Source organism: Eucyclogobius newberryi, unplaced genomic scaffold (genome assembly GCF_026437365.1).
Source record: "Eucyclogobius newberryi isolate DKJ021-1_F unplaced genomic scaffold, fEucNew1.0.hap1 SCAF_7, whole genome shotgun sequence".
Taxonomy (NCBI): domain Eukaryota; kingdom Metazoa; phylum Chordata; class Actinopteri; order Gobiiformes; family Gobiidae; genus Eucyclogobius; species Eucyclogobius newberryi.
Genome location: NW_027316389.1, coordinates 8619765 through 8632847, shown reverse-complemented (window position 1 = coordinate 8632847; position 13083 = coordinate 8619765). Strand labels below are relative to the sequence as shown.

The window sequence follows — 13083 nt, the reverse complement described above, 5'->3', positions numbered from 1 at the left end:
TTGTGTACAAGAGTATTTTTGTGTCAAAAGCAGATTAGTAATGAAAAAAAAAACATCACAAGCAGAAATTCCCTCTCCCAAAATGTAAAGTGCAAAAACCTTGATGCTCCAGCGTACATGAGCGTCTACTGTGTCGATATATTCTGTTTAAAATAACGATAATACCCACAGTCTTTCAGTCACAGTAGTGGTCAAAGTGTGTAGGGCCTTTTGACTTTAGTGTTGATGTGATGCAAACCCCCATGAGGAAACAGCCTGGCAGGACCATGGAGTTTATGCAGGAATGAAAGAAATGGCAGCTTGAGAAGAGAATAAAAAGTCACCTTAAACCCTCTCACAGAAATAAAAATGATATAAAAATGTGCTCAGCGTGACTACATATCTGAAACATTTTGCAAATAGATACCTTCTGACTCAAAAAGTGTCCACAACAAGACGATGATCACTGCTCTTCACAGTCATTGGCTGGAAAGGCCTCAGCTTCCTGGTTGTGGAACATGTACTGTGAAAACATCGACAGTATTCAAACATGGAAGTCTATATAATGCAATACTATATGTCCCATTAATATAAAGTGTAGCTATACTTTTTAGGTTTTTATATACTAAACATTTTACAGGTTCTATTCTGTTTGTGATGGTATAGACAGGTTAAAAGGACTTTTAGTATGTCAGTTAGGCCCAAGGAACTGCACAACTGACTGCACACACACAAGTTACTCAAGCTGTATTTGAGATTTAACACTGACTGATATAATGCTATATATAGAAAGTTAAATAAACATTTCATGGAAGACCTGCATATTTTATTCATACAGGGTTTTAGAGCGTGCATCTTAAGGATGTCTTTGCCAACACGGAGCAGTGTGACGGTGTGATCAAAGAACATGGCACAGCTGAGTGAAGAAAAGTGAGGAATCCTCCAATTACGGGGAAAGGTTTTATAAAGTCAGTTGTATAATCGGTGAAGTTGTCCTCTCAATGTCACTGCAAATCTTTTAGATATAAATATTGTTGGAATCCGAGCAACAATCACGTTGGACTTTTTTATCCTTTAAATAAGTGTATTAAATTTACTCTACGTGTCAGAACAGGTCATGAGATGTTCATAATTTCAACTGAGCATGTGTGGAAACTTTATGATTACATTTGTGGTCTAAAATGGTTCTGTGGTTTGTTTGCTTTAGTTATTTCCTCCTCCTCCTCCTCCTCCTCCTCCTCCTCCTCCTCCTCCGCAGCAGTAGCAGCAGTTGGAGCCTCAGAAGCTCTGAGACGTGGGAGTTTGATCCACTTTAAGCAGGTAGTAAGGTAACCTGGAAATCTTGCTGTTTATGTTTATTTTACCAAGAAAAAAAATAATCTTAAGAGTCAATAAATCAGCATTATTTCATAAAACAACCTACAGATTTGAGGTTTGGATCCATCTCATTGAAGTTCCACTCCGTAAGAGGCAGACTGAGACTGAAGGGCTACAAGGCAAAAGAGGAGAGCTCAGTAGTGACTCATGTGGGAGGAGCTGGACATGTGTGTGTGTGAGTGTGGTGAGACCTACATCTATAGCAGCGCTGGCCCCAGCCCCGGCCCCGGCCTCCACTGAGCTGTGCTGGTGGCTCCTGACCAGCAGCAGCTGCAGCTCCTCCAGGCTCAAGTCCACGTTCTCCACTGACTCTGAAACCTCACCTCTGAACAAGTTCAAAATGACATTTAGAGTTTGTGTTCACGTGATAACATAAAACGTCTTAAACAGTCCACATTTTTAAATGTAGTTGGAGGGAATATCAGAATTCTAAGGTAGAATTTTAATTGCAAATATGCAGTTCTGCAGTTGAATTTTTGACCTAGTTTGAGGATAATCTCTGAAATGACTTGGGCTTTCTAGATCAGATCAAATCAAGCATTAATTTCAATGTCACACACAAATTCATTCAAATGCATGCTTAATATTGATTATTACCGTGGTTTAAGATGCTCAGAGATATGCTCCTGAGCTCAAGATATTGTTGGGTTCATAACTAAGAGACTTCAACCAAATGACCTGCAGTGACAGTTCAATGACAGTGACAGTCTCACGGACGTTCTGACCAAGTGTTCAAAATAAAAACCTGCCAAGTCACTTTGCAACATATGTTCATGACCTAAAATGCATATTTAAAAGACCCATGATGCAAACACAACATAGATTGTTACTCCACATCATGCCCCTACCTTTCTGGGCCCATTCTCCTGCTCCTCCTGTCCCCCACAGGTCCGGCAGAGCCCCTCCCCTCCAGAACAGACTGGACCAGGGCCACAGGCAGGATGGGGGGCTCAGCAGGGCAAAGCTCACAGGATGAACTCAGACCTGCATGCTCTCCTCCAGCACTGCCCTTAGCCCCTCCACTTCTCACGCCTGGACTCACTGGCTCCTCTTTTATCAGCATCATGCACTTCTCCCTGAGGAGACATTCAGACATGAACGTGATCTTGAAGAAGGCTAAAAAAAACACCTTGTACTATGTATCCATGCTTCAGAGGGAACGATACTTTAAAAGCTGCAAAATTAGTTGTAAAAGCAGAACTAGGTAACAAAACTTAGACCATGTGGTGAAAATATTCTGTCAATTGAAAGTTCATAAGAAAGAGCCATGTGTATCGCAGTATGATGCTTTGGGATGAGACGTTGTTGGCTGTGTGAGAGTGCCCCGCCCTGCTTCACGCTTCTTGAATGCATGGGAGTTCTAGCCATGTGCCACAGGGTTTGTGAGAGGAATACATGAGATACATTTAAATGCCAACCTGCTGTACAAGTATGTGTGTACAGTATTTAGCAGGATGTGACCCACCTCGTCTCCTCTGTCTGCATGTGCATGGTCATGTGGCTCTGGGACATCTCAGTCACATCTGATATGATTGGTCCTCCAGTCATCGCACTGGCAGAGCAAGAGGCACTGTCACTGGAAGGCTGGAATATAAGTACATTAAAATAGAATGGAATGGTCATTTTATTGTTTTACGCAATTTATAAAGTAGTAATTGCTCAAGTTGATTGACTAATTACAATAGGTTAGAACTTTAGGTCAGGTACAATACACAACAACACCTAAAAAAAGCAGGGCACATTATTTCAAAGCTATTTGACCTGGAGAGACGTAATATTCTTATTCTGTTTAACTGTACACTAACAGTTGATTGATTTAAGCTTTATTGCTGTTGCACTCTACATTTCTGTAAGATCCAGTAATGCATTTATTTATGTTCATTCTCTGTTGTTCTACCACCACTTGCTGTAAACTATAAAACCATTCTCACAAATGGATATTATGGATGAAATGGAGTTCCAGTAAAAAAAAAAAAAAAGCTTCAATGCAGCCCTCTAGTGTACACTTGACAACTACATTACATAAGTGGCCAATAAACAAACACTTCTATTCAGATCAAGCTAAAGAGAGAAAATATGACGTTACAAACCCACCGACTGTATATAGAAAGATTCATTCATGGGCTCCACTTGGCCGTGGCTGAATTTGGATGCGGGTGGACTGGGAGAGCCGTCATCCAGCATCAGGGGCCTAAAACAACAGACATTTGAATCAGACCAAAAAGAATAAACAATTCAAATGCTGCTCAAAATTTGATCGGTTCTGTAGCTTCAAAACACAATCCCCTCAGTTGAGTGTAAGTGTTTCTTCCTTTCCACTCGCAGCCTCGGTCACACAACGTTAGAGAGCAAAAGGCCTGAATCAGCAGTTGCGCCACACACACACACACACACACACACACATACATACACACACACACACACACACACACACACACGCGGGCCGAAGCGGGCTCCTGTCATCGCAGTGTTTGTGCGCGAGACCCTCTGACTCAGCACTCGTGTCCATTCAGAGCTCTGGTGGACGGTGGGATTGTTCAGTTTGTCAGCTGCTTGTTTGTCTCACTTCTGATGATATTGTGCTTTGTGTGTGAGGCGCGTGCACTCACAGCTTTCTCTTCAGGCCCACCGTGCCGGGGGAAGTGGGCTGCATCTGACTGAACAGGAACTGGATCAGCTGCGACACAGAGGAAACGCTCAGTCACCCACATAATCGGGACATTGGATTCTGCACCATCGTATCAGTCGACAGTAAATACAAATACAAGTGCATGTCAGTGTATTCTTTCAACGGTTTTATTCTTACCCTACCGCGCAGACGCTGGCTCCTAAGGGGTTGAATGACGAGTTCAATCTCAACATTTTCCTGTAACTGCTCTGAGGACGAGCCACACAGTACACATGCAGTTTTGAATATAACTCCCACTGACCTGTCTGCTTTATTCAACACATTTACTTTTATTCTGCTGCCCATTTTGCACTGTATTAATCACTATGTTTGACGTATGTGTTATTCATCATGAGGTGTCACTGTTTGTCTATCGTTTTGGGTATTGTTAATGTGTATAATGATGTTTTTGTTTGTGTCTGACGCCTTTCTTAAAACATCTGTGATTGGCCACTCCCATTTTAGAGGCCACTCCTATTTAAACCTCTGTCCCATCCTCAGTCACCCATTTGCCTGACGAAGGCCCAGTTGCCGAAACGTTGCCTCTAATACCAATAAACTTTTATTTGCGAGTCAAACAGGGGGATTTCTTTCCCTATAATGGTTTCATTCTTCAAACTAGATCAATGCACACCTCTAAAACCTGGACTGTAAAATTAGATAAGTTAATAGGCTTCTTTCTCTATTACTTTCCACTACTTTCTATAGAAACCCTGCTTAGGACTGACCTTGTTCATGACTTTCTGCTGCTGCGTGTGGTTCTGTCTCAGTGACACGACCTCTCTCCAGAGCACCTCATTCTGCCTACGAGCACAGAGAGAAGAGAGCACCTTTAACCACACAAACACCCTCACAGAGCATCACAAGTCTGAAGGACTAAGTGGGTCAAGAGGGATAATAGCCGGCTGGATTTGAGTGGTGGCTCCTCCCACGTGGGGCGTGTGTGTGGGTCAGGTGTGTGTGGGTCAGGTGTGTGCTTGGGTCAGGTGTGTGTGGGTCAGGTGTGTGTGGGTCAGGTGTGTGTGTGGGGAGTGTGTGTGTGGGTCAGGTGTGCGCGGGTCAGGTGTGCGCGGGTCAGGTGTGTGTGGGTCAGGTGTGTGTGGGTCAGGTGTGTGTGTGGGGAGTGTGTGTGTGGGTCAGGTGTGCGCGGGTCAGGTGTGTGTGGGTCAGGTGTGTGTGGGTCAGGTGTGTGTGGGGCGTGTGTGTGGGTCAGGTGTGTGTGGGTCAGGTGTGTGTGGGTCAGGTGAGTGTGGGGCGTGTGTGTGGGTCAGGTGTGTGTGGGTCAGGTGTGCGTGGGTCAGGTGTGCGTGGGTCAGGTGTGTGTGGGTCAGGTGTGTGTGGGTCAGGTGTGTGTGGGGCGTGTGCGTGGGTCAGGTGTGTGCGTGGGTCAGGTGTGTGCGTGGGTCAGGTGTGTGTGGGTCAGGTGTGTGTGGGTCAGGTGTGTGTGTGTCAGGTGTGTGTGGGGCGTGTGTGTGGGTCAGGTGTGCGTGGGTCAGGTGTGTGTGGGTCAGGTGTGTGGGGCGTGTGCGTGGGTCAGGTGTGTGTGGGTCAGGTGTGTGTGGGTCAGGTGTGTGCTTGGGTCAGGTGTGTGTGGGTCAGGTGTGTGCTTGGGTCAGGTGTGTGTGGGTCAGGTGTGTGTGGGTCAGGTGTGTGTGTGGGGAGTGTGTGTGTGGGTCAGGTGTGCGCGGGTCAGGTGTGCGCGGGTCAGGTGTGTGTGGGTCAGGTGTGTGTGGGTCAGGTGTGTGTGTGGGGAGTGTGTGTGTGGGTCAGGTGTGCGCGGGTCAGGTGTGTGTGGGTCAGGTGTGTGTGGGTCAGGTGTGTGTGGGGCGTGTGTGTGGGTCAGGTGTGTGTGGGTCAGGTGTGTGTGGGTCAGGTGTGTGTGGGGCGTGTGTGTGGGTCAGGTGTGTGTGGGTCAGGTGTGCGTGGGTCAGGTGTGCGTGGGTCAGGTGTGTGTGGGTCAGAGGTGTGTGTGGGTCAGGTGTGTGTGGGGCGTGTGCGTGGGTCAGGTGTGTGCGTGGGTCAGGTGTGTGCGTGGGTCAGGTGTGTGTGGGTCAGGTGTGTGTGGGTCAGGTGTGTGTGTGTCAGGTGTGTGTGGGGCGTGTGTGTGGGTGAGGTGTGCGTGGGTCAGGTGTGTGTGGGTCAGGTGTGTGGGGCGTGTGCGTGGGTCAGGTGTGTGCGTGGGTCAGGTGTGTGTGGGTCAGGTGTGTGCGTGGGTCAGGTGTGTGTGGGTCAGGTGTGTGTGGGTCAGGTGTGTGTGGGTCAGATGTGTGCGTGGGTCAGGTGTGTGTGGGTCAGGTGTGTGTGGGTCAGGTGTGTGTGGGTCAGGTGTGTGCGTGGGTCAGGTGTGCGTGGGTCAGGTGTGCGTGGGTCAGGTGTGCGTGGGTCAGGTGTGTGTGGGTCAGGTGTGTGCGTGGGTCAGGTGTGTGTGGGTCAGGTGTCTGTGGGTCAGGTGTGTGCTTGGGTCAGGTGTGTGTGGGTCAGGTGTCTGTGGGTCAGGTGTGTGCTTGGGTCAGGTGTGTGCTTGGGTCAGGTGTGTGTGGGTCAGGTGTGTGCTTGGGTCAGGTGTGTGTGTGGGTCAGGTGTGTGCGTGGGTCAGGTGTGTGTGGGTCAGGTGTGTGTGTGGGTCATGTGTGTGTGGGTCAGGTGTGTGTGGGTCAGGTGTGTGCTTGGGTCAGGTGTGTGTGGGGCAGGTGTGTGTGGGTCAGGTGTGTGTGGGGCAGGTGTGTGCTTGGGTCAGGTGTGTGTGGGTCAGGTGTGTGCTTGGGTCAGGTGTGTGTGGGTCAGGTGTGTGTGGGTCAGGTGTGTGTGGGTCAGGTGTCTGTGGGTCAGGTGTGTGCTTGGGTCAGGTGTGTGCGTGGGTCAGGTGTGTGTGGGTCAGGTGTGTGCTTGGGTCAGGTGTGTGTGTGTCAGGTGTGTGTGGGTCAGGTGTGTGTGGGTCAGGTGTGTGCTTGGGTCAGGTGTGTGTGGGTCAGGTGTGTGCTTGGGTCAGGTGTGTGTGGGTCAGGTGTCTGTGGGTCAGGTGTGTGTGGGTCAAGTGTGTGTGGGTCAGGTGTGTGTGGGTCAGGTGTGTGTGGGTCAGGTGTGTGCTTGGGTCAGGTGTGTGTGGGTCAGGTGTGTGTGGGTCAGGTGTGTGTGGGTCAGGTGTGTGTGGGTCAGGTGTGTGTGGGTCAGGTGTGTGCTTGGGTCAGGTGTGTGTGGGTCAGGTGTGTGTGGGTCAGGTGTGTGTGGGTCAGGTGTGTGTGGGTCAGGTGTGTGTGGGTCAGGTGTGTGCTTGGGTCAGGTGTGTGTGGGTCAGGTGTGTGCTTGGGTCAGGTGTGTGTGGGTCAGGTGTGTGTGGGTCAGGTGTCTGTGGGTCAGGTGTGTGCTTGGGTCAGGTGTGTGTGGGTCAGGTGTGTGTGGGTCAGGTGTGTGTGGGTCAGGTGTGTGCTTGGGTCAGGTGTGTGTGGGTCAGGTGTGTGCTTGGGTCAGGTGTGTGTGGGTCAGGTGTGTGTGGGTCAGGTGTGTGTGGGTCAGGTGTGTGTGGGTCAGGTGTGTGCTTGGGTCAGGTGTGTGTGGGTCAGGTGTGTGTGGGTCAGGTGTGTGTGGGTCAGGTGTGTGTGGGTCAGGTGTGTGCTTGGGTCAGGTGTGTGTGGGTCAGGTGTGTGTGGGTCAGGTGTGTGTGGGTCAGGTGTGTGTGGGTCAGGTGTGTGCTTGGGTCAGGTGTGTGTGGGTCAGGTGTGTGCTTGGGTCAGGTGTGTGTGGGTCAGGTGTGTGTGGGTCAGGTGTGTGTGGGTCAGGTGTGTGTGGGTCAGGTGTGTGTGGGTCAGGTGTGTGTGTGGGTCAGGTGTGTGTGGGTCAGGTGTGTGTGGGTCAGGTGTGTGTGGGTCAGGTGTGTGTGGGTCAGGTGTGTGTGGGTCAGGTGTGTGTGGGTCAGGTGTGTGTGGGTCAGGTGTGTGTGTGGGTCAGGTGTGTGTGGGTCAGGTGTGTGTGTGGGTCAGGTGTGTGTGGGTCAGGTGTGTGGGGGTCAGGTGTGTGTGGGTCAGGTGTGTGTGGGTCAGGTGTGTGTGTGGGTCAGGTGTGTGTGGGTCAGGTGTGTGTGTGGGTCAGGTGTGTGTGGGTCAGGTGTGTGTGGGTCAGGTGTGTGTGGGTCAGGTGTGTGTGGGTCAGGTGTGTGTGGGTCAGGTGTGTGTGGGTCAGGTGTGTGTGGGTCAGGTGTGTGTGTGGGTCAGGTGTGTGTGGGTCAGGTGTGTGTGGGTCAGGTGTGTGTGGGTCAGGTGTGTGTGGGTCAGGTGAGCAGGTGAACATTCTCCTCTCTCATTAACGCACAATGGAGAACACTAAGCCTCTGGCCGACACAAAAGACCCACTGCAGCTATTTTCAGCCACAATGGCCTGAAGAGAGAATGTCGGTCACGCCCCGGGACCATTTGTTCTCGGGGTTAATTACCTTCAAAACAAACGGAATGGAAAGTGCAGGTAATCAACTTTAAACTGATCAGAATACATTTAAAATACCACACTATGTTTTTGCTTATTTATTTTGACACACACTGTTTTATACTCTAATAAACTGCATTGTGTTTTATTTTTTTTGTATTTTTTTGAATGTGTCTTAACATTGTAAAGCACTTTGTACGAATTGTTCTCTATAAATACATTTCATTGATTGATTGATTGATTGATTGAGCAGGCGTTTTGTGTGTGATAAACCTTTTCATGGACGTACCCCCCCTCCTAGCCTCCTCCTTTACAATTACACTTTCATTTTCTTGATTTACAAATAAAGTGTTCACATTAACGATTGAAAATGCTGCTTTATAATAACTTGTGACGGAAACATATCGAGGTCGCACACACACGTGGAACTCACTGTTTCATGTCTTGCATTTGACACTCCATGTTGTCCTGCTGTGTCCTCAGAAGCTGGACTTCATAAAGCAGTTTGCTCAGGTCTTCTTGTCGCACTTTCGTCTCCTCAGTTTTCACTATGGACACCTACAGACACGACAGTTTGAAATGTGCGCGTGTTCAGTATCTGGAAAAAAAAAGAAAAAAGGTGCCTCGCCGGCCTCACCTTTCTCTTAATATGCTCCAACATGTGCTCGTGACCCTGAAGGAAGTACAGGTGCTGGAACTCTGTGTCGTCCCGCTCTGGCTTCACTAAACCGCTCTGCTCGATGTTGACCACCTTACGGAAACCATCTGATCCACAAACACGCCAGGTTAGAGCAAAAGCGCATCGAAAGACGACGAGCACAACGGGCCGGGAGACACAGAAATGCACTTACACATGTTCAGCTGCCGGACAAAGCTCGCCATGTTGTTGTGCTTGAAGTATTTGGGTAACACCTCCTTGGCGAAGCGTCCCTGATCGAACACATGGAAACTCGTCCCGGTCTAAATGAACGGAAAGTAAATTAGGACGCGAGAAATGTCCACGATAGTCAACACATTTTCCCAACGGGAGTAAATAGGAGTCAAACAAAAAGGACTGTGAATAGCACTGATTCAAACTGTGACTTACAGCGCTCCAGCAGATGAGGTGGTTGGTGTCGGGATCCTCCACGAGGGTCCACAGCTTGGTCAGAAAGGCCGGGACGTTGTTGGCGTAGCTGCCGTCGACGCCCATGGCACCTGGAGACTCCTGCATTCTGAAAGTAAAGTTCGACCGCTCCAAGACGATGTAAGAGGTTTGTTGTAGACGGTGGAAGGAAATAGTCCAAGAATCAGTCCATGTTAAGCCAATACACTAATGATTTGGCTTGTTTCTTCTGTCCCATGTCAAAAAATGGCCTTTCTTATCGTTTTGGATTTAGCGTTCAGTTTGTTTTGCGTTCCTCTCTGCCCTCTGCCAGCAGTGACACCAACTGAATGTGAGCGCATAAGGCCCATGTCAGCACACATCCCGACACTGGCCTCTCGCTGACAATCAAGTGTGCAACAATACGGCGTCCACACAAAAGCCTCAACAATGCGCCAGTGTTACACCAGAAAAAAGAGCCCTACGACAAAAGAGAGGATGATTGCAGATGCGTTTTGGACCCTTTAAGTCTTCAAACGATGTGATGTGGATCAATAATGATACAGGAGTTGTCTGTATTGCCTGGCTATGTTTGTAGCACTTTAGTTGAAGTCTTGTCATATCTAAATGAACAGTATTCAGGTATAGTATGTAACACAGAGATAAGTCATGTGAAAGATCTAATGTTTTTTGTTAGTTCAGCTTTTATTTAACATGTGCTTTCTTTTAGATTTTGAGACAATAAGGTGGATTTTATGATGAACAAAAACACTTCATTGTTCAATTCAAATTCACATAAAGATGATAATCCATTTTAAGTGAGAAAAGAAAATCATTTTGAAACGTTGTCAAGCAGTTGCTCTCATGTGGACGTTCATGTGGAAGGGCTTTGGGGTTTGTGTGGTGCCAAACACAGGAGTGAAGTCTGATTCTCCTGCGTCCTCAGGCCAGAGGAACTTAAACCTTCTGAGCAGCGTCACTGAGATGAGAAAGAGCTCCATTCGAGCCAGACCCTCTCCCAGACACATCCGAGGACCTGAGCATCCAAACAAACACACAAATATACAAATCACATCGGTGAAATAAGTACTAAATGTCGTGCCACACAGACCTGCAGAGAAGGGCATGAAGGCCTCTGGCTTCACAAACTCTCCTTCATCATTCAGGAAGTTCTCAGGGTGAAATCCATGAGGAAACTTCCACTGACCCTCCTCACTCAGCACAGACGACAGGTTAGGGATGATTATTGTGCCCTGGAGAGAACAAACAGAAGCATCTTTACATTGTAAAGTAACAAACATGCTGATGTTTGGTATAAAGTAGCCCATCAGGTCAGTGTCTTTAGTTGTTTGATGAAACACAGAAAGAGGGACAGTGTCTGCAACACGCTGAACCTCATGGATGACGGCCTTCAAGACACACGCTCTATTTTAGACATAGACCATATACAAGCCCCTAAATGACTGTCATAGTGCAGTGCACCTGAGTGTAGGGCATCATGTGCCTGTCTTCAAAGGTCACGTGAAGCTTCCTCTCCAATACTCGGTCAATCTCCTGCTGACAATGCTCTACGATTGAAATATAGCAATCATTTTCAACAGAAGGCCAGGGGCCAAAAATGATCATTCATGTTCTTATCTAGTTCATGAGCTAAAAGGTCAAGGTAAAAAGGCCATAATAAAGGCAGAGTTGCTTCTTTCTGAGTGTAAAGTTATTTCCCACACCAGAATGATGTACCTTGCACTTGTGGGTTGTTCATCAGATAAAGGAAGGTTCTGAGCAGTGTGTTGGCTGTTGTGTCAGTCCCAGGAAAGTGTAAGTCCAGGAGAAACGCGGAAAGCTGATCCTCGGAAAAGGATGAGCTGATTTCACCCCTCTTTTTATCAAGAAACAACAGATCAATGACCTATGTGTTTTTGGACTTTAGCAGGACAAACAAACCTTCTCTATTTCATCCAGCTAGCTGTCAATAAAATGTCGAGGTTGGCCTGGAACTCTTGTCATTTTGTTTTCAGTCAAAATCTCCATTCTTCTTTCATGCGCAGCCTGACAAAAATCAATCATGAAATAATGACTATAATTATCATCACATGTCAAATGTTTTATCACTAAAACAATCACACTGAGACCAACTACACTGAGGAATACCTTGAACAGAGAAAAGGCCTTCTTAAAAGGTAATGGTAAACCCCGGATCATCGGGATGGAGTCATAAATCTAGAATAAAGAAGACAGTGTAAAGCCTTTTGTGGTAGTTTAGCCTGATGTACAACCACTCACCATTCCCCAGCGCCCGTTAATTATTTTGGAGGTTTCTTGAAAAAGGCCAACAAAAAACTTCATGAACTCATCTTCATAATCGCACTGTTTGGCGAACAGGACCTGGCAGATGACACTTGAGGCAGCATTGTGGAACAGCGTCTTGGGGTCTATTGGTTTATCTAAAAAAGACGATAAATCATTCATTTTCTAGTGATGTACTGATCTTATAAGATGAGCGCTATTATATTTAGAGATGATCTTTTATTCATGTATGGTCATTGTATCAGTTAAAGTATAAAACCAAGACCAACATACCGATGCTCTGCTCCAGGACTCGGACAATCCGGTCAGTCTCCAGCAGTATTCGCTCCTCCATGGACTGTTTACCAAGGCCAAAGTTCCTCAGAGTCATCAGACCAAAGCGGCGCTGCTCTTTCCACCCCGGGCCGTAGTCGGAGAACACCACTCCTGGGGCGTTAGCTGCAAAAAAACATCATAACAGATGTATTTATTCTAAATGTGGCATTCATGTTTAATCAGAGGCCAAATATCAATTGAGGGTTTAAAAAGTACAAAAAGGTTGATTATTTTTTATGTGTTTTTTGGGGGTTATTTACCACTGGATTGAAATCTACATTTAGTCTTTTACAAACATTTCCAGGAAGAATTATGTTCAATGAATGATTATTAAGAACACATGTTAGAATATTAATTTCAAACAGTTTAGTATAATACCTTTAACATTGACAGCATGATTGACCATCATATCTTCTGGTCGACCAGAGAAGTCCCCGGCTTTATTAACCAGAGCTTCTTTTATGGCCTGAAGACCGTTCAAGACCACTGCAGGCCTTGAGCCAAAGTAGAGACTGTAGATGCTTCCATGACGTTTGGCCAGCTAACAACAAGATGTTTATTATAAATGCAAAAAAGTTGCAAATTAAAAAGTGTGATTCAACTTTTCCCTCTGAAGATCAGCAACAGGACTGTGCAAGTTCAGCTCCAGGAGGTTTCCAAACAAAGGCAGCGGCCTTGGACCTGGAGGGAAGTTTTTAACATTGGATGGAGTTTTAAATAAAATATACAGCAGGACGGCCACCACAAACAGAGCTGCTGAAGCGAACATGGCTCTGCTCAGGCAGCACTCGAGTGAACCTGCAAACACTTTAATGTTACACTTCAAGTGTTACACTTTAGTCACCTTTACACTTTGGCATGTGGAGTTAATGGTGAGCAGCAGGAATGTACTGGAGACTGGCCCCTGCGCGACCTCGGCTTTCTGGGAATTTAGCACGAC

General features: G+C 47.2%; 2 protein-coding genes across 2 annotated transcripts in view; both read right to left on the bottom strand.

Moving 5' to 3' along the window:
• The window catches only part of hsf4 (heat shock transcription factor 4), a 10550-nt gene extending 483 nt beyond the window's left edge, over positions 1–10067 (bottom strand). Inside the window, exons 1-13 of the mRNA XM_072435925.1 lie at positions 9528–10067; positions 9292–9400; positions 9078–9205; positions 8874–8998; positions 4753–4828; positions 3966–4033; positions 3451–3547; positions 2822–2940; positions 2205–2432; positions 1552–1681; positions 1403–1468; positions 407–502; positions 1–299 (exon numbers count right to left, since the gene is read on the bottom strand). The exon at positions 1–299 is cut by the window's left edge and continues 483 nt beyond it. Coding sequence (XP_072292026.1) covers positions 443–502; positions 1403–1468; positions 1552–1681; positions 2205–2432; positions 2822–2940; positions 3451–3547; positions 3966–4033; positions 4753–4828; positions 8874–8998; positions 9078–9205; positions 9292–9400; positions 9528–9653 — 1332 coding nt within the window. The 5' untranslated portion in view covers positions 9654–10067 and the 3' untranslated portion in view covers positions 1–299; positions 407–442. The remainder of the gene's footprint in view (positions 300–406; positions 503–1402; positions 1469–1551; positions 1682–2204; positions 2433–2821; positions 2941–3450; positions 3548–3965; positions 4034–4752; positions 4829–8873; positions 8999–9077; positions 9206–9291; positions 9401–9527) is intronic.
• Positions 10068–10347: 280 nt separating this feature from the next.
• LOC140349390 (cytochrome P450 2F2-like) lies at positions 10348–12949 on the bottom strand. The gene is given in 10 exon segments (XM_072435701.1): positions 10348–10560; positions 10636–10933; positions 11007–11092; positions 11262–11400; positions 11466–11570; positions 11673–11741; positions 11805–11965; positions 12102–12266; positions 12522–12685; positions 12752–12949. Coding segments are annotated over 10 exon segments (1536 nt in total). The 5' UTR covers positions 12913–12949; the 3' UTR covers positions 10348–10372.
• Between the last annotated feature and the right edge of the window lie 134 nt (positions 12950–13083).